This window comes from Chinchilla lanigera, unplaced genomic scaffold (assembly GCF_000276665.1).
Source record: "Chinchilla lanigera isolate Chin_1 unplaced genomic scaffold, ChiLan1.0 scaffold00020, whole genome shotgun sequence".
In the NCBI taxonomy this organism is placed as follows: domain Eukaryota; kingdom Metazoa; phylum Chordata; class Mammalia; order Rodentia; family Chinchillidae; genus Chinchilla; species Chinchilla lanigera.
The window spans coordinates 4,587,731-4,607,633 of NW_004955421.1; the positions used below are offsets into that span (position 1 = coordinate 4,587,731).

Below are 19,903 nucleotides of genomic sequence, written 5' to 3' on the forward strand. Positions count from 1 at the left end.
GTACCTAAAGTATATGTAACTTAGTGATGCACTCTAAAGCTAGAAGACAAACTAGAAATGTCTATTTAGAAAATAGACTGGCTGACCCCCTCAAGGGAAAGAGAAGAACTAGTCCTAAAAGGTAAACATTTGGTGGGAGACACTGGAGTAAATACAGATGTTTGTGTTCTCAGGAGAGCAGTGACTGTGAGTGCCTGACTATGGTTTGGGATGACAGTATTCATGCTTTCCTTTCCAGAATCGTGTCTCCAACTTCGTTTGTGTATGGTGAGTCTGTGGACACATCCAACTTCATTCAGCTGGATGACCTGGAGTGTCATTTTCAACCTCTCAACATAACCGTTCAGGTACCTATACCTGGAAACCACCTCTGTCACTGAGTACTGACAGAAGGCCCTGTGGAATGTGTCTCCTAGTAAAGGGAAGCTAATGGCCTAGCTTGTTTCAGGAGAAACCTTCCCCGGACTGGTTTGCTCTGTGTGTGTGTGTGTGTGTGTGTGTGTGTGTGTGTTTTCTCTGTAACTACATATGCAGACCCTTGTACTTTCCACAACTTGGAAGAAGAGGTACACCAAGATGAACATCAGCTTTCCCACCAATGCCTCTATATAGCTGAGCTGAGGCCAGTGTCCCACTGTTCCTATAGGAACCCTTTGCGTTCTCCATGATTCTCTACCTTAGAGACAGGGGAGCTTCAGAGGACCAGTTGCATCCCATTTCTCTTGGGGTTTCCATAGTAACTGAGCCAGGAGGAGCAGCCTTTGGGAAGTGCAGCTTTACAAGACAAAGCTTCACAGGAAGAAGTATGCTGCTTCCTTTCTGAGCTGGAGCTGGGTCATCTCAGTTCCGTAAGGTCACCTCTGCAGGTCTGTTCATTGTGGATTGTGGACATCATGAAGAACACCGTCCCTTTTCTCTATTATGGATTGTAAACTTTTTCTGAAAAGGCCTAGCAGGTAGGTGTTATAGGCCTTGTGGACCATCCAGTCTGTGAGGCAACAATTTGGCCATGCCCCTGTAGTACCAAAGCAGGCATGGACATCACATAAATAAAATCTTAGCTACGGACATGGAAATATGTTTCACATAATTTTTATATATCATAAAATGGTATTACTCTTCTGATTATTTTCCCAACCATTTAATGATGTAAAGTGGCCATTCTGAGCTCCCAGATTGTACAACAGGAGACACTGGGCCACATGTGGTCATAGTTTACTGACCTCTACTTTTAAAGTGTGAACTCTCTGGCCAACTTTTCATCATGGGACTTTGTGAATGTAAAACTAGAGGGACCTCAGCATCATCCAGTCCATGGCCTCTTCAGTAAACAGGGACGTATAGGCCTTCCGTGAGAAAGGACATGCAGAATAAAAAGTCCTAGAGCTAGGTGAAGTGCAGCTGGGGCCAGCACTGCTTAGTCACTGCCTAGATCCACGTGGACCAGCTCCTGGCCAGGAACTTTGGATAAAGTAAGGAAAAGTGGCCCATTTTACCCATAGTACACTGGTGTCCACATCTCTTGCTTCCAGAGTTCTTGTTCTGCCTCTTCCATGCTTCCCCATGGAGAAGATGGTTTCCTACTCTGGTATTACTGCTATGGCCAAAGAATGAGTATTTTCTTTCCCTGTGGCTTCTCCTAAGTGGACTTAGAGAATGACAAATAATGATGGGGTGAGAGTCCAGAGAATGAAGCGGTAAAACATTTGCGGGCTCTTGCAAACAATGGTCTTCCTCTCTCCAGCATTCTCACAGGCAGGACGCCTCCAGAACCATGATGGATAACACATGTCCCCAGCTCACAGAGGATGTGCCTCCTGCCCAGCTAAGCCCCATCTGTCACACCCTGCCCTTGATTTACAAGAGAGGAAGGGAAAAATGGGGTTAGGGCTTAGTCTGGAGACTGTAGGGTGACGGCTGTGAATCACACCTCTGTGTTTCTGAATTGCTTCTTGGAGTTCATGTTTTTCCTTTGTGTTTTGTAAGTAGATAGAAAACAGATAAAGACCAGATGGATTTATTTAATATTGGTCATTTATGCTCTTTTTTAAAGAGTTTTTGAGGTATCTGGCAATAAAACATACAGTCAAGAAAATTACTTAGAAATGACACAGACATGTAATGGAAGGGGTACAGGTGTTGAAAGGAGGCAAGTGGAGGAATAGTAATTACACAAATGCTAACGAGTATTGTGGCCTGATGAAAAAGGAAGAGGGGGGGAAGAAAAAGGAGAAAGAAAGAAAGAAATCTAAGAACATGCTGTTTATTCTTCCAGTTGTTTCTTTGAAGGCATTTTTATAGGGAGCTTAAAATTTGGTGCTTAGGCAGATAGTTTTCTTCACATCTGCCCTGAAATATGACCTGGGCTGGTAAATTGGACCCCGAGGAGTGAGTGATTGGCATGTCCCTTAGAAAAACTGCTCCATGAGCCATTGCCTGAAGAAGTACATAGCTTTCAATCCAAGACTGAGACAGTCAGCTGGGTCTGAGAGATTGATAGTGCATGCCATTGTTTAGGAGGAGATACTTGTGTGTTATCAGTGCCCATTGTTTCCTTGAGAATCCTCTGACAGCGCATTTTCTGGTGTAATTGTCATTAGTGGGAAGGTCACTGACCACATAGGTGGTAATAATGACCAGAAGGTAGAGATGGTGGGGGAGGAAGAGGTCAGGCATATGGAGAGACTCTTCTGTGTTTCCACATTCCAGCAACATTCCTGAAGAAGAACATAAGACTGCTTATGAACAGATTTTTCTGTGTCTTTTAAAATTTGTTATTCAACAAGCTGCATAATTGTTAAAGAACTTCATTGCAAATGCAGATGAGACAAAGGCCGAAATGGCTACTCTTGGCCCTGCTGTCTACATTTCACTACAGTTTTTTAACAAAAGTACAGCAATTTGTTGACCATTTGTAGGCTTTGGATGTTTTTCGCATCAAGAGTGAAAGATTTTCCCCACCTGAAAAAGAGTAAGGGAAACTATTACAGATGTCACACATGAACATTTGCAGAAAATCAAGTGTTAATATATTATTTAAAATAATATGGTAACACAAGCTCTTCCAACCCCTGGGCTCTGATGAGTGAGATCAGTTAAATAAGATCCTTTTCCCTTTTGCTCACCCCCACTCGTGCTTTGATTGGGATTTTCCAGACATGTGAGGAAGGTTCTTTTCAATTCTGTGCTCTCATATTTCACTTCTAATTAGCTATTTCAATTGTGGCTGGATATTTCTTCTTTTTCTTGTGTCTTGGGGTTGTTGTTTTTGGTTAACTTTGTTCTTTTTGAACCAAGAGTTGGCTCATCTGCGCTATCATTTTTAATGTATTCCTTGAAGCAGAACAAACTGTTGTAAAAGAATAAAGACAGTGTTTTTCAGAGAAGAGTTAGCTGGAGCTTGGTCCTCAGACATTTTATCATATGTGAAGACCTGGTTAGATTCCCAGCACCCTTTCCCTCTTTTTTGTCCCTCTCTTTTGACCTGAATTTCAGGGATGCTTTGAGTCTTTGAGTTCTATCTCTAACCCTCAAGCTGCAGCAAACCAGCATTTCATTTCTTCCTCTTTCCCATTTATCTATTCACCTTTTTTAATTGACAAATTAAAGTTGTACATATTTTACTAATCTTTTTAAAAAATGTCTCCTTTGAGCCCACAGCAGAGTTTACCCATTTAAAGTATCCAGTTCAGGGGTTTTTAGTATGTTTAAATGTTGTGTTTTCATCATCATTATCTAATTTTAGAATACTTCCATTACCGCCCGCCAAATAAACCCCATACTTGTGAGCAGTCATCCCCATAAAGCTACCTTGGAGCTCTTGCAGGTTTTGCTGTAGACCACTGCACTAATGCAAATATCCTAATAATGTCGTACAATTTTTTTGTTTCCTAGTTCATGTAAAAGTTATGTTTAAACTCTACTATAGTCTATCAATTATGCAATAACGTTATGTCTAAAAATGTGCATACTTTAAGAATACTTTATATTGCTAAAAAATGCTAACAATCATCTGCTCCCTCAGTAAGCCAGGGTTTTTTTTCTTTGCTGGTAGAAGCTCTTGCCTCAGTGTTAATGGCTGCAAACTATTCAGGGTGGTACTTGCCAATCTTGGCTGTGGCAGTTTCTTTTTTGTTTTGTTTTGTTTTTGGCTTTTTCTCTGGTACCGGGAACCGAACTCACGACCTTGCACTTGCCAGGCAGGCGCTTTGCCGCTGAGCTAAATCCCCAACCCCTCAGTTTCTTAAAAGAAGACAGTAGTGAAGTTTGTCACATTGATAGTCTTTTGCAAAAGATTTTTATATTTGATATCATTTGCCCACAGTAGACCATCTTTCAAAATCAGAATCAATCCTGTCTAACACTGACATTCCCTCCATGTGCTGTTTATGTAGTAGTCTAAATTCTATGTTATCATTTCAACAATATTCACTAGTTTCATTGTGAATAGATTCCATCATAAAAACACTTTCTTTGCTCGAGTGTAAGCAGCAGATCATCATTGTTAAAGTTTTATCATGAGGTTACAACAGTTCAGTCACATCTTCAGCTCTGCTTCTAATTCTTGTTCTGCTGCTATTTCTACCACATCCACAGTTATTTCCTCCACTGCAGTCTTGAACCCCCTCAAAATCATCTGCAAGAGTTGGAATCATCTTTCAAATTCCTTTTAATGTTGCTATTTTCACCTCCCATCGTGAATCCTGAATTTTTTTTTAAATGATCCTTTTTTGGTTTTCAATTCATATTCCCTAAATCCATCAGAAGAATCGCTATCTATGGCAATTATTTAGGAAATGTATTTCCTAAATAAAAAATCTTGAATATCAAAATTATTCCTTGATCCGTGGGCTGCAGAATGGATGTTGTCTTAGCAGGCATGAAAAAGATTAATCCATTAATTTCATTATATGTCTCCATCAGAGCTCATAAATGACCACGTGCATTGTCGATGAGAAGTAAAATTTTGAATCTTTTTTTTTTCCTGAGCAGTGGGTCTCAACAATGGGCTTAAAATACTCATTTAACCATGTTGTAGACAGATGTGCTGTCACCCAGGCTGTGTTGTCCCATTTATAGAGCACAAGCAAAGTGGCTTTAGTATAATTCTTACAAACCACAGGATTTACAAAATGGTAAATGAGCCTTAGCTTTAATTTAAAGTCACAACTACATTAACCCCTAGCAAGAGAGTCAGTGTGGCCTTAGCTTTGAAGCTAAGCACTGATGTTTCCTCTCTAGCTATGAAAGTCCTAGATGCCAACTTCTTCCAAAAAAAGACTTTTTCATCTACCTTAAAAATATACTGTTCATTGTAGTTTCCTTCAGCCATGATAGACAGATCTTCCAAATAACTTGCTGCAGCTTCTACCACAGTATTAACTGTGTTGCCTTACACTTTTGTGTTACCGCAGTAGCCTCTTTCCTTAAACCTCATGAACCAACCCCTGCTAGCCTCAAGCTTCTCTCCTGCAGCTTCTTCACCTCTCCCACCCAGCCTTCATAGAATTAAAGAGAATTAGGGCCTTACTAAAAGCCTGGGTTAGGCTTTCGCTTAAAGCCATGCACTGGTTTTATCTTTTATCCAGACGACTAAAATTTTGTCCCTATTGGTAATAAGACTGTTTTGCTTTCTTGTTATTCATGCATTCACTGGAGTTTCATTTCATGTCCTTCAAGAACTTTTCCTTCATGTTCACAATATGGCTAACCAGGGCAGGAGACCTGGCTTTTGGCCTGTCTCAGCTTTGGACATCACTTCCTTACCAGCCTTAATAATTTCTAACTTTTAGTCTAAAGTGAGAAGTATGCAGCTCTTCCTTTTCATTGAACATTTAGAAGCCATTCATTTCTTGCCTTTTCCATCTTCTAGAAGCTCTGGGAATTCTTTGGCTTATGGGCCCCTTCCATTTGCAAAGCCAGCAGTGGGTGGTCTTGTCTTTCTTATGGTGCTATAGCTCTGATTCTGAGCCTTCTGCCCTTCTTCCCTATAGAAGGGCCCTTGTGATTATGTATTATGTATCCACCTGGATAATCCAAGATAGTTGCTTATTTGAAAGTTGTCTGGGGGGCTGGGGATTTAGCTCAGCGGCAAAGCGCCTGCCTGGCAAGCACAAGGTCATGAGTTTGGTTCCCGGTACCGGAGAAAAACCAAAAACCAAAAACAAGAAAGTTGTCTGGTTAGCAACCTTAATTCTGTCTGCAACCTTGGTTCCCTCTTGCAATGTAATATAACATTCACTGGTTCGACAAATTAGAAATGGACATCTTTGAGATCCTGTTTTCCTACCAGTCATGCTCCCTTTTCTCCCTAACCCTGATCTTAGGCAGCCATTATTCTACTTTCTGTCTCTATAGATCTATACATCTTTATCTTTCTCCTTCACATCCTTTGTCTTCCTTGGGTTTCATGCTCCTTATACTTTATGATCTCTTTATGACCAGCATCTTTCCCTCATTTCTTCGGAGATGACTGACTTCTAGATACAGAAAATGAAATGGATGGGAGAGAGGAGAAGGGAGGTAAAGTTTCATAAGACCAAATGCTGGAACAGGAAAGAGGTACACAGATGTCATAAAAAAATATTAATAATTAAGTGGGTATAAAGTGCCTAGAAATTGAATAAGCTGGATCATTACGTAAAAACATCCCTTTCTGTAAACTACAGATCACTTGGTTCTGAGGTAACTCATTTGATCTTTTAAGGTTTCTGTTACCTCAGACTGTACAAGAAAGGAGGTTGGACCACATTAGTGGTTCAGAGGAGGTGGGTCCTGGGCTAGCACCAGCAGCAAGTGCTGCTGCTCCTTAGAAATGCAGTGCTTCGGCCCCATCCTGGACTTTCTTCAGAAACTCTGGGTGTGACCCCCTAACCCCAAACCCACACCCCTCAGCACCAATCTGTATAGATGATTCTGATGTTATACTGAAGTTTGAGACCCACTGGACTAGATTATTCTAAATTCCCACCTAATACATTCTATGAGTAAAATTATAGCCATTTAAAAATAAATGTAGTCTTAATAGGAAAAGAAGAAGCAAATACTAAAATGGAATAGGTAATTTGAAAGTGTGAGATTTTTAGATACCCATTGGAAGGATTTCTATTTCACCAAAATTTCCCATCATTTAATATGTCACTTCACCTGAAATCATGACCTAGAGCCAAACCCTGGAATTTCTGTGTGTGAGTCAAAGAATCTGAGAGTACATATTACATGGCATGAAATAAAAGTCATTTTTTCCACTAAAGCTTGCTCTGTGTTCCACACCCACAGGTCTATAACACTGGCCCAAGCACCCTTCCTGGGTCATCTGTCAGCATTTCATTCCCCAACCGACTGTCACCTGGTGGTGCAGAGATGTTTCAAGTCCAGGAGATGGTGGTGAGTCTTGCATTTGTTTGCTCTGTGGCCTTCAGCCAGCCTATTCAGATTTTGTATTCCATCCACCCTGACATCCGCTCTGAGTGCCCGGAGAACTTAACAAATCATACCCATTGGAAACATCTGGACAAGACAAGGGGCCTATGATACCTTAATTTTTTCATTGAGATAGTTTGGTTAATGCCATAAGAAAACCTCCATGTGGATGTGGAAGAGATGATTGTAAACCTGACTCTTGGGTCAGGTGAACTGGTAGGCTGGCTCTGGGAACCCCCAGTGATGCTGTAGTCCTATGTGTGTCTGAGTGCCTTCCTCTGAGAAGATCCACAAAATTCACAACATTTCTCAGAGAGACACTGACACCCAGGATAAAGGATTAGTGTGTAGACATAGTCATAGGTTGAAATTCAAGTTTATATGTGCAGTGTGTAGCTCTGCCTGACCCTGAGTCAATGATGGATGACTTTATCTGAAGGTAAGCATGACGACCAATGTATATTTGGCCGTTGCTGCCTACCTCCTCAAAACATTCTTTGTTGCTTCTATGACATCATGTTTTCTTCATTTCCCCTTTCTCACTGACTTCTGTCTTCATTTCTCCAACCTCTAGAGAGCCCATAGCCCTTCCTGTAAATGACAGATCACTTGGTTTTGCGGTAGCTCATTTGGTCTTTTTGAGTCTGTTTGAGTCCTCTTGGTCTTTTCGCGGTAACTCATTTGGTCTTCATTCTCCACCCCACCTCTACAATGTCATCCATACTCATGGCTTTAAATGCAGTGTGTTCTGATGACACCACCTGTTTCCTCTCCATCTCAGATCCCTCCTATGAATCCCAGACTTTAGTCGCCAACTACGTTCAGGACATTCTGCCTAGGTGTCTAATATGTCAGTTTTATACAGAACTCAATTCCTAATAGTATCCTTCTGTATCAGTCCCTTGTTTGTTGTTTATAACACAGTACCACAGAATGGATATATTATAAAGAATTTTGGCTCATGGTTCAGAAAGCCCAAAGTTGATGGACTTTATCTAGTGATCACTGTCTTGTTAACAAAGTCCTAAGGCATCACAGGGCACTGTATGATCAAACAAACAAAATGTGTGTGTGTGTGTGTGTGTGTGTGTGTGTGTGTGTGTGTGTGTGTCTCCATGTGTCCATCCATCAGTCCTTTGGTCTCTTTTCCTCTTGTAAATCTATAGTATTCCATCATGAGAATGTTCAACCCTGATGACCTTATCTAATCTTTATCCCCTTCCAAAGACCCCTCTAAACACCAGTGTGATATTAAGCTTCTACCCTCTTATTACCTTAAAGTGGAGACTGAGCATCAACATGAATTTCACCATACCACCTTCCAAACCTGCTTCTCCCATAGCCCCTTTATTTCAGCAAACAGCCTGTCTGTCCTTCCTTAATTTCCTCTTGTTTTGTCGACTTTATATCTAACCCATTAGCAAACCTAGTATCTCCTCCTTCACAACAAATGAAGAATATTACTGCTGTTGGAATTTCCACTTCCAGCACCCCAGAGTCCAAGACCCTATTGTCTGTCACCTAGGTTTTGGTACTAGCACCTCACTGGTGTCTCTGCTTCTGCCCTGGGCCCTTTCACTTTGACCTTCCAGAATGTAAGGTAATGACACCTCTGCTCAAACCTTCCAATGGCTTTTTCTCCCACTGGCCCCCGAAGTCCATTGTCAGCTGCCACTTTTTGACCTCATCTCCTCCTCCTTTTACCCTCTCTCCTCTACCCTACACAACCTCTTGGTAGTCCCACATTCTTCCACCTACAGAATTTTGTCCTCTGTACTTCCTCTACCTTCCTCCTCCTCTACCTAGGCCCAGCCTAGACATGCACATGGCTTCCTCCTTCATCTCCTTCAGGTGCCCACTCAGATGTTTCCTTGTCAGTGAGAACCCCCCTGACCAGCCTCTGTCCAGCACACCCCATCACCCTTTCCTGCTCACGTTTCACCATTACCTCATCACAAGCTGACATCCATCTATTTTCTTGTTTGATCTGTTTAACTAACTCCTTCCCATCCCTTCCAATACAAGGACAGGGATTTCTATCTATCTTCTCACTGCTGTGTCTCCAGGACCAGGTGTAACTTGTGGTAAATAACAAAGGCTTGGCAAACATTTTATGCTGGAAGAATGAATCCATAGTAGAAAACTGAGTTGTCTAAGCAAACTCAAGAAAAATACTGATAACAATCTCGATAGAAATCCCTTTGCTCAACAATTTGAGTTTTGCTTATGGAGAAATATTGAATGTGTCCACTGTGATTCCTGTTATCAGAGTGCTCTGGGAGTTTACTGTGTCTCAGACTTTGAAGGACTAGGTATGAAGATGCTGCCTCCTGCCTAGCTCCTGGGGAGGCTCGGGGCATGGAGCTCAGGAGAGTCACTGCACAGGAGACCGTGTCAGACCATGTTGAAAGGATCAGGAAAGTATTATTCCTTATGTGGACTGGGGAGGGACAGACAGCAGATAATCTCGCCATAGGTGGCTTGAATATCAGACAGCAGGGCCAAGGGATGTGACAGATCTGAGTGCAGAGTCAAAGAGGACATTGCCCACAGAGTGGAAACTTAGCACCCTCCATGCAGTTATGGTTTCTGACATCACTGTCCTCTTGGGTCTTGTGGACTGGGCATCAGAACCATGTGAACCTGGAATGTAGAAATGGCCACCCTGACTGACTGTCTGCTCAATCAGTTATGTCCTTCATAGTATTCTATTCATGTCCCATTGTGTGCCCTTGTCTGTGAGCTCTATGGAGCTGTCAGGGAAATCTACAGTGTTGTAAATCAGCAACACACCATGGTTTGAACTTGGCATAAGGTTAGCAAACCACATATACCTGTCCTTTCTCTCTCCCTGTCTCCCTCCTCCCTGTCTCCCTCCCCACTCTCACTTTCTGTTTTTTGGTGCTAGGGGTTGAGCTCAGAGCCTAGCACTCTATTACTGGACTACACCTCCGCCCTCCTCCTTAAATGTTATTAATCATACTAACTACTCCACCTTATCCCCTGACATCTAGGAGTGTTCTTCTCATACAGCATGCTAAGACTTGTTCATATAAATATCTACGATCTTGAGAGACTGTATTTCCTGTAGGTAAATTGATTTTTAACACAAACAGTAGTCACTCATTTAGGTACCTCAGATTCTAAAGGTATCTCTGAACAAAGCATATATATATTTAAAAAAAAAATCAAACAATATGTAAATATAATGTAATCAATATATCAATATAATGTATAATCAATATATTGATAACAATGTAATTTTATATATTATATATATTGATTATCAGGCCAAGGAGAAAGCACTGGAAAGGACTTTGGAGCACACTTACAAATGTGCATGGAACATATTAGAAGCGGTTTTCCTGAACATTTGCAGAACTGCTGGTCTGTTAGTCTAGCTGAGTGGACCCTCAGACTCCCAGGCGGTGTGAGGTAGCTGTATTCTGCTGTGTGCTAAGATACAAACCCTTTGGATTTTCAAAACTATATTTAGAATTTTCATAGTGTGTAATGGAATTCTCAAGGGTGCCAGGCCAGGTGAATTGACCAGTCCATAGCATTTGCATGTTATGGACAAGTAGACTTACGGCAAATCTCACTAAGCAAGCGGTGCAACACTGTCTTCTTATGGACAGTGATCACCAGAGGCCAGAGCGCTGATGCAACTGGAAATAAAGAGCAGATGCACAGTGTGCGGGGATGAGGCAAGGGTCTCAGATGCTTGTTTCAGAGGCCTGAAGCTCACACATCGTTCACCTTCATGCCCGAGGTTTCCAAGAGCAAGAACGTCCTGCAGTTCCAGCAGGTTCCCAGCCCTAGTCCCTCCCTTACTCAGCAGAGCCTAAGAATGGTCACTGCGTTACTCCTTAAGCAGATGGCATTCTCCTCTTTGGCATTCTAGAAATTTGAATGGAGCAAGGCTTTCATCTGTGGATTTGGGTGGCTTAGTGCTAGTCATTCTCCTTTGGAGAAACCAGCACTCCCTGAGTTTCTGGCCTTCCTTCCTCACCCCTACTCGGAATCAGCACCTGACAAGCTGCTGAGCAGCTAAGCACCGACAGGGTATGTTAAGCCAGTTGCGGCCCAGAACCAGATGACAGGCACAGAAGGAAGGTCCACCTGACGTTACTATTCACATCCCAGAGGTGACTCAGAGTGTTTTTGCTACTTTAGCTGTGTCCTCCATATTCATATTGCTTGCAGTCGTCATCCACATAGAATCCTTGGGATAGATTTGCTGGCTCTATGGGTCCTGGGCTATCCCTCCTTCAGCCTTGAGGCTGATACCGTTTTCTTTCAGTTCAGAGTTCATTCAGAAGCTTGTGGGGCTGTTGTCTGGGTCTCTGGGAAGGAGTGTCCTTCTGGGTTTCACCAAAGCGTGGTCTGTCCTTATGAGGAGCCCAATAAGGTGAGATCACTCTCAGCTTCAGCTCATGATCTTTCCTTTGACTAAATATTCCCAAATCCCTCTGCTATGCTTTTGTTTTATCATGGTGGCCTGAGGAAAGACCAAAATCTCCACTGCTTTCTGCCCTCTGGGGTTGTGTGGAGCCCTGTGGGGACACAATAACTACTCACAACACAGACATGTATGGATGGGCCATTGCAGACCCGGTTCTATTAGGAAGCTAGTTTGGAGTGACCATGAAAATTACTGTTTTTGAGAGAGGAAAAGAGTGACAGATAATATTTCTAGTCTCTCTAAAACAACATCTTTAGCAATGGGTTAGAAACTTGAATTGAGGGATTTTCCAGGATTATAATGTAAAAGGAGAAAAACCAAGTTAAATGTATTCATTTTTATGTAATTATCTGGAATGAAAATCCAATATAACTTTAGTATATGAAGAAAGCCAGAGATAATGGACATGAAAGCAAGCTATAAGTGTACCCGCTTTGGTGAAGAGTTACTCTACAAGTTAACTCAAGGATTTGGTTTAAAAATCTTTAAATGTGTAAAAGATTTAAGTGTAAATTAGTAGAATAAAAACATTGTAGATATCTAAACCACTAAAGGAGAATTTAAAACAGACGAAAAATTTAATCTTCCAAAAAAAAGCACTCATGAAGAAAAAAGTACATATATGTACAAAATAAGATAGTAGGAATAAGTCCAAACATATCAATAACCAAAATAATTATGACTATCTAGGCATAATGGAATGTACCCATGGGTACCTGTAGTCCCAGCTACTTAGGAGGCTAAGTGACAAGGATCTCCTGTGTGTAGGAATTTGAGTGAGCCTGGGCAGCATAGCATGACCCCATTCCAGTGATAATAACAGTAACTAGATTAAATTCCCTAGTGAAAGAAACTCTCATGCTGGAATTGTTTAATCCAAGCATAAATTACTAATGTGAGGCATTTAAAAATGAGTCAGATGTAATACATCCAAAAAAAAGATAATGCAAATGTTAAAAGGATAAAAGTATAGCCATATTAACCATGAACAAAATAAAATTGAAACCAAAAAATTAAATAGGGCACCAAAGTGTTTCAGAATGACTAAAGATATATGCAGTCCACTGAAAATTTGTAACATAAGTGAACTTTTATGTAACCACAAACTTAGTTATAAGACATACAAAGTTATATCAAATAGAAATACAAGGAAAAATGGACATATTACCTTCAAAATTCATCACACAAGTAGGAAAAAATAGTATTTGAATAGTGCAATAAGAAGTGTAATCTCTTAGATATGTATAAAGAAAGCAAGACAGAATGACTCATAATGTCTGAGTTTCATTAGTGCTTCCCTCCTTACTAGCTATGGTAACCTTGAGGAAGTTCCCAAAACTCTCCAAGCTTATTTTCCTCTTCTGCAAAGTGGGCTAATAGTAAGTAGCACATTATCTGGATCACACTGTGAAGACTGAAGCAGCTAATGTTTAAGGAGCAATTAACAAAGTTTCTAGCACATAAAAAAGAATTTGCACATCATTTTCAAACATGTAAACATTCACAGTTTTCCCATATTACACCACAGAAACAAATCTCAATAGAACTATAGCATCAAAGTAACACAGGCCACCTGCTATGACACAATGCAATAATCTCATAAAAGGTGAGCCAAGTAACAACAAATATCCACTTGAGAATGTTTAAACATCATTTTACTAACTTTTTAGATAAAGAAAAATCAAAGTTGAAGGGACGAACAAATAAGAAATGGAAGACAGTGAAACTTGTTCATATCAAAACCGATGGGATACAGACAAAACCTACATTGAGGGAAGTATTGATGCTGACATGTAGAAAAGGAAAGACTTGAAAATAAGAGAACTAAATGGATGATATAAAAAGCAAAAAGGGGACAAGGAAATAAACTTGAGAACATAAAATGAGGGTATGGTTAAAGACAAAGTAGAAGTCATGAAATAGAAAAAAGAAAAGGATTTCACATCAGTAAAACCAAAAGTTAGGTTTTCTAATCTAGTAAAATAGATAAATCTACAGGAAACTTGATCAAAAAATAAAAATGAGAGGTGCTGCCAAAAAGCAACACTAGAAATGATAAAAGAGCCATATTTATATAAAGATGTTTAAGATATATTTCCTACAAATGTAAAAAGCTAGTAAGATATGAATGATGTTTTTATTTTTAATCTAAATCTGTGACCTTATGGGGGGAAATATAAGAGCAGACAAAGTTTTATACCTTCAAAAAACACTGGACTCAGGTAGCTCTTCCAAGCCTTTAAGAATGAATGATTCCTATTGTTGAAGCTGTTCCAGAGAAAGAGAAAGCTGCACAACTGATTCTAGGAGATCAGCATAATCCTGGCACTGGAGCTGGAAATGGAAAGTGGGCACATTCACAGAATACAAAGAAACTAAGCCAAGCTCACTTTGAAAACGGGTACCCAGATAAATGTTTGCATACTGGTTCCTATTAAAAGGATGACATGTTCTGGGTAAAGTAGGATGCAGTCCAGTAGAGCTAGTTCAGTTCTCTATGCAGAAATTGACTAATACAATTCATTCTATTAATGGTAAAAGAAACAGGGACTAGGCCAAATAGGCAGCAATTTCTCATTTCCAATAAATTGAAGATGTAGGATCTTGCAACAGTCTCAAAATCCAAAAGCCAGCTACACCTGGAAGACATCTCTGAGAAGTAGTCATTTCCTAAGGGTTCTAAATACTAGCAATAAAGCTACTGGCCTTCAGCAATTTACAAGCATCAACCCAGGAATTAAAGTAAAAAAAAAAAGAAAATGAGAAAACATGCAAGATGCAGCTATAGACTTCCAGCTCACCAAAGGCAAATCCAGGGGACATTGAGGTGGAACAATTCAAAAGTCACCCACCAGGGCTCTGAAGTGGTAACAACAGAAGTAACAAACCATATGGATGAGGCTCTAGAAAAAAATCAAATCAAAAATAATTTCTCAGATAACTACAGTGATGGTGGCCATAATGAAAGACAAGAGAATGACTCTATAGCAGATACAGATTTAAAAAATAGAGGAGCTTAGGAAAATGATGGAAAACACAAACACACAACATAGGAAAGAAATGGAATCCATGAAACAGATTCAAACAGATATCGAGGAGATTGAAAATTCCATTTAAAGTATATACAGCAGAATCAGCCAATGTGAGGACAGAATATCTGATATAGAAGACAGGATTGTGGAGCAGGCCCTCCATGCCCTGGCTGAGGTAGCAGGCCCCATGTGCCCTGGTGGAGCAGGCCCTATGCAGCAGGACATTGTTCCACAAGAGGCCCCACAGAACCAGCAGTTGGAGACTGAGACCTGACCTGGACCAGGAGAGTCTTGTGTAATCGGAGGCAGCAGTGGGAACATGAGACACTTTCCTGAGTGGCCCACAGTCATTGGCTGGTGAGTGAACCAGAGTGGTGGTGCCCCGCAGCCAGTCACATGGAGTAGCAGCTGGAGGGCAGGACCACAGTTTCATCTTAAAGTACTCTGGGGTTAGAATTCCAGCAGCAGAAGAGCCCCATGGCTGCTTCAGTGCCAACATGCAGGACAGGCGGGAGGGAAGGGCTGTCTAGATATAGATAGCCAGCAGTTGGACAATGGACTAAGGGGAACCTGGCTGAAAAGTAGGACCTGGAACCCAGACTCCAATCTATCAAAAGCCAAAAGCCAGCTCTTAGCATAACTACAGAGGCCTAGAAGTAACACTGTGGCCTGAGGCAGGAGAAGAGCTCTATCCCCAAAGCAGCATGTGTTGGGTAGTGACAAGACAAGGGCACATCTGCCCACCCCTGGCCCTGTGACCTGCAGCACAAGCAGGCAAGCAGCCTTGGGTTGGACAAGGGCATCACCACCTGCCCAGCAACCAACAGGCAAATGGCCTTGGCTAGCTGCAGACAAGGGCACTTCCCTCACCCTACCATCAACTCATGTAAGAGGAGTCAGCATTGTGGCCAAGATCAGTCCTGCCCTGAGTAATCCTATTCCAAACTTGGCAGAATTATTCAGTACAGATTCTGTCTTTGATGAAGGAACTAACACTGAACTAGGGACACTGGAGGAATTTTTTCTTCTAATTTTTACTTTGAGGGGAGGGTTATATAGGTTTTGACTTTTATTGTTTGGATGTTTTCTCTGTCCTGCCTCTCTCTTTCCTCTCTGAAATTTACAGGTTTACAATAAGAACTGTCTCAGTCTTTCTGTTTTGCCTTGAACTTCTTTTACTTTCTCCTCCAATCTTTCTCTCCTGTCCTCTTCTCCAGCTTCCCAAAATTTGGGTGATCATCCTTAGTCCTTCAGCCTTGCTTTTACTATGTTTCTCTTCAGCTGTTGCTCTGTTTTGTCCTGTAACCCTCTTAAATTCTCCTTCCACCCAGGATAAAATCACCCTACCAAGGGGAAACCCACTGCATACAAATTCTTTGCCTATGTTGGAGGTTGTAATAAATATTGATCTTGTTCCTATGGTTAGAGATCCCAAATTAGCAGTCACAACAAATTACCAGTTTCTAGGCTATGCTTGATGATATTGTTATTACTAAATGTACTACTTTAGCCAAGATGCCATACTTGTTGAAATCAGTTGTTCACCCTTGTATGATAACACTGTGATAATCCAGGGTCACAATCATTCCCATAGCCCAGTACCAAAAGATTGAGTGCTGAGCCAAATAGATAACAATGTATCATCCCTAATAAAGTGGGAAGACAGGGTCCTGGGACAGACACCAAGATCAACAGCCAACTACACCTACAAGACATCTTGGAATAGACATTTCCTAGGGAAGTTTTGATACCAGTGAGAAAGGTACCTAACATAAGAAAAATACAAATAAGAACACAAAACACATTAAAATAAAAATATAGAAAATGACAAGATACAGTAGCAAAATGTAATCCCAGACTTCCAACCCATGAAGGACAAATCCTGGGGACAAGAAGATAGAGGAAAACAGAAGCTATATACCTGAATTCACTGGAATTACAGTAGAAGAAATTAAAAATATATACATGAGGCTGTAGAGGATATCAAAACAGAAATAATCTGACAGGATATGTAAAACAATAACCATTGATAATTTCCTACCACTTTGTCTGTAATTTGGTAAGCCCCCCCATTACTATGTTATCCTTCTTTTACTCTTTAAAATAAAAAAAAAGAAATAATCTGACAGGTAAAAAAAGAGATGGTGACCATAGTCAAGGACTTGCTCAGCAAATCTAGAGTAGACATAGATTAAAAAATAGAGGATCATAAAATAAAGGAAACCATGAATACCCAACATAAGAAAGAGATGGAATCCATGAAACACGTTCAAATAGATATTTAGGAAATTAAAAATTCCCTTAAAAGTTTGCAAAACTGTGCAGGAGACAGTGAAGATAGAATATCCAACCTACAAGACAGTATCATGGTTGGCGATCACCAAAAAAGATCTACAAATAGCGAGGGGCTATTAAAAAAAATCCACTTAGCACTTGGGAGGCTGAGGTAGGAGGATTGTTGGGAGTTTGAGACCAACCTATGCTACAAAGTGAGTTCAAGCCCAGCCTCAACTGCATAGTCAGACCCTGTCTCAAAAAGAAAAAAAAAAAAAAATCCAACAACTGTAAGACAATGCAAAGAAGAACAACTTAAGACTGATTGGAGTCAATAAAAAAATATAGGAGTCAGCACAAATGGCATTAAAGAAAAACTTATTCACAGAAGTAATAGCAGAAAACTTACAAAGCAAGGAAAAAGAATTTGACATACAGAAAAGTGAGGCATATAGCACTCCATTAAGCCATGATCAAAAAAAAAAAATCTACGCCAAAGCATATAATAGTCAAGATGCCACAAATTCAACACAAGAACAGAATATTAAAAGCTGGTAGAGAAAAGAAACAAATTACCTTTAGAGGAAAGCCCATCAGAATCATAGCACACTTTTCAACACAAACCCTCCAGTGAAAGAGAGCTTGGAGTTATGTATTTTAACCCAGATTGATGTACTCTGGAAAACTATCTTTCAAAATTGGTGGAGAAATAAAATACTTCCATGACAAACAATACCTTAGGAAATTCATGACCACCAAACCAGCACTCCAAAATGTTCTGAAGGACATTCTGGAAAGAGATAACAAGGGCTGCAACTCCATGAACCCCAACAAAATGAATCCACTAGGCAAGGCAAACAATTAAATGGGGGGGGCAACAGGAAATAACATGAAAAAGAATAAATACATTTCAGTTATAACCATCAATATTAATGGTCTTAGTTCACTATTCAAAGAATAGCAAAATGGATAAAGAGTGAGATCCAACAATATGCTGCATACAAGAATAACATTTAATTCAAAAAGAAATTCATAGACTGAAAGTCAAAGGATGGAAAACAATACTCCATGTGACAGAAACCCATAAAAAAGCAGGGATAGCAGACAAGGTGGATTTCAAGCCAAGACTGATTAAGAGAGACAAAGAAGATCACTACATCCTTGTAAAGGGAACAATCCAAGAGGAAGAGAGAACAGTCATAAATATATATGCACAAAATAGCAGTGCACACAACTGTGTAAAATAATGAACATGAAAAATTAATGAACATGAAAAATCAAATAAACACTAATACAATTGTAGTGGGGAACCTCAATACCCTACTGTCACAAATAGATCAACTAGACAGAAAATCAACAAAGAAATATCAGAACTGAATGAAACTTTTGAACAAATGAACTTAGTGGATGTTTGCAGAGTATTCCACCTCACAACATCAGAATACACATTCCTCTCGGCTGCACATAGTACATTCTCCAAAAGACATCACATACTAGGTCATAGAAAATTCTTAAGTAAATGCAAAGGAATTGAAATTATCCCATGCATATTATTGGACCATAGTTCAATGAAATTGAAAATCAATGGCAAAAGAAGCCACAAGAACCTCATAAACACATGGAAATTAAATAACACTCACCTGAGCAACAAGTGGATCACAGATGAAATTAAAAAAGAAATTAGACAGTTTTTACAATTAAATAATAATGCCCGTATAACATACTGGAACTTGTGGGATGCAATGAAAGCAGTACTACAAGGGAAATTTATAGTGGTGAATTCCCATATCAGAAAAACAGAGCAAGCTTGAATAAACAACCAAATGGTGAACCTCAAATTTTTAGAAAAAGAAAAGCAAGTGAAGCCCAAAGCTCATACAAGGGAGGAAATTGTAAAGACTAGAACAGAATTTAATGTGATGGAGACTAAGAAAATAATACAAAGAATTAATAAATTGAGGAATTGGTTCTTTGACAGATTAAATAAAATTGACAAACACTTAGCCAACCTTATTAAAAAAAAAAAAAAGACTCAAATCCATACAATTAGGAAGGAAAGGGATGAAATCACAACAGACCCTGGAGAAATCCAGAATACCACTACTTTGAGAACTTGTACTCTAATAAGATAGAACAAACAAGAAATGGACATATGAAATCCATTTGACTTGAATCAAGAAGATACAAAAATTCTAAATACACTAATATCAGTCAATTTATATTGAAGTTATATAATTAAAAACCTACTAACAAAGAAAAGGCCACATCCTGATGGATTCACTGCTGAATTTTAAAAGAAATTTAGAGAAGACCTAATGCCTCTACTTCTCAAACTTTTTAATAAAATTGAAAGGGAAGCAATACTTTCAAAACTCATTCCTGGAACCAAGCATTATCCTGATACAAAAAAGGGGAGAAGGACCCAACCAAAACCGAAAACTACAGGCCTATCTCCCTAATGAACACAGAAGCAAAAGTGCTCAATAAGATATGGGCAAACAGAATGCAGAAAGTCATCAAGAAGATTATACACCATAACCAAATAGGATTCATCCCAGGGATGCAAGGATATTTCAACATAATGCAAATTAATAAGTAATACACCATATTAACAGAGCCAAAGACAAAAGTCACATAATCATCTCAATAAGTGCAGGAAAAGCATTTGACAAAGTCCAACACCCATTCATGATTAAAAAAAAAAAGCTAC

At 39.9% G+C, this 19,903-nt stretch overlaps 1 protein-coding gene across 1 annotated transcript in view; it reads left to right on the forward strand.

The window, feature by feature from the left end:
• Positions 1 to 19,903, forward strand: part of Itga9 (integrin, alpha 9) — a gene marked incomplete at its 5' end in the record, with an annotated part of 332,049 nt that overhangs the window by 256,678 nt on the left and 55,468 nt on the right. Inside the window, 2 exon segments of the mRNA XM_013513777.1 lie at positions 239 to 347; positions 7,279 to 7,386. Coding sequence (XP_013369231.1) covers positions 239 to 347; positions 7,279 to 7,386 — 217 coding nt within the window.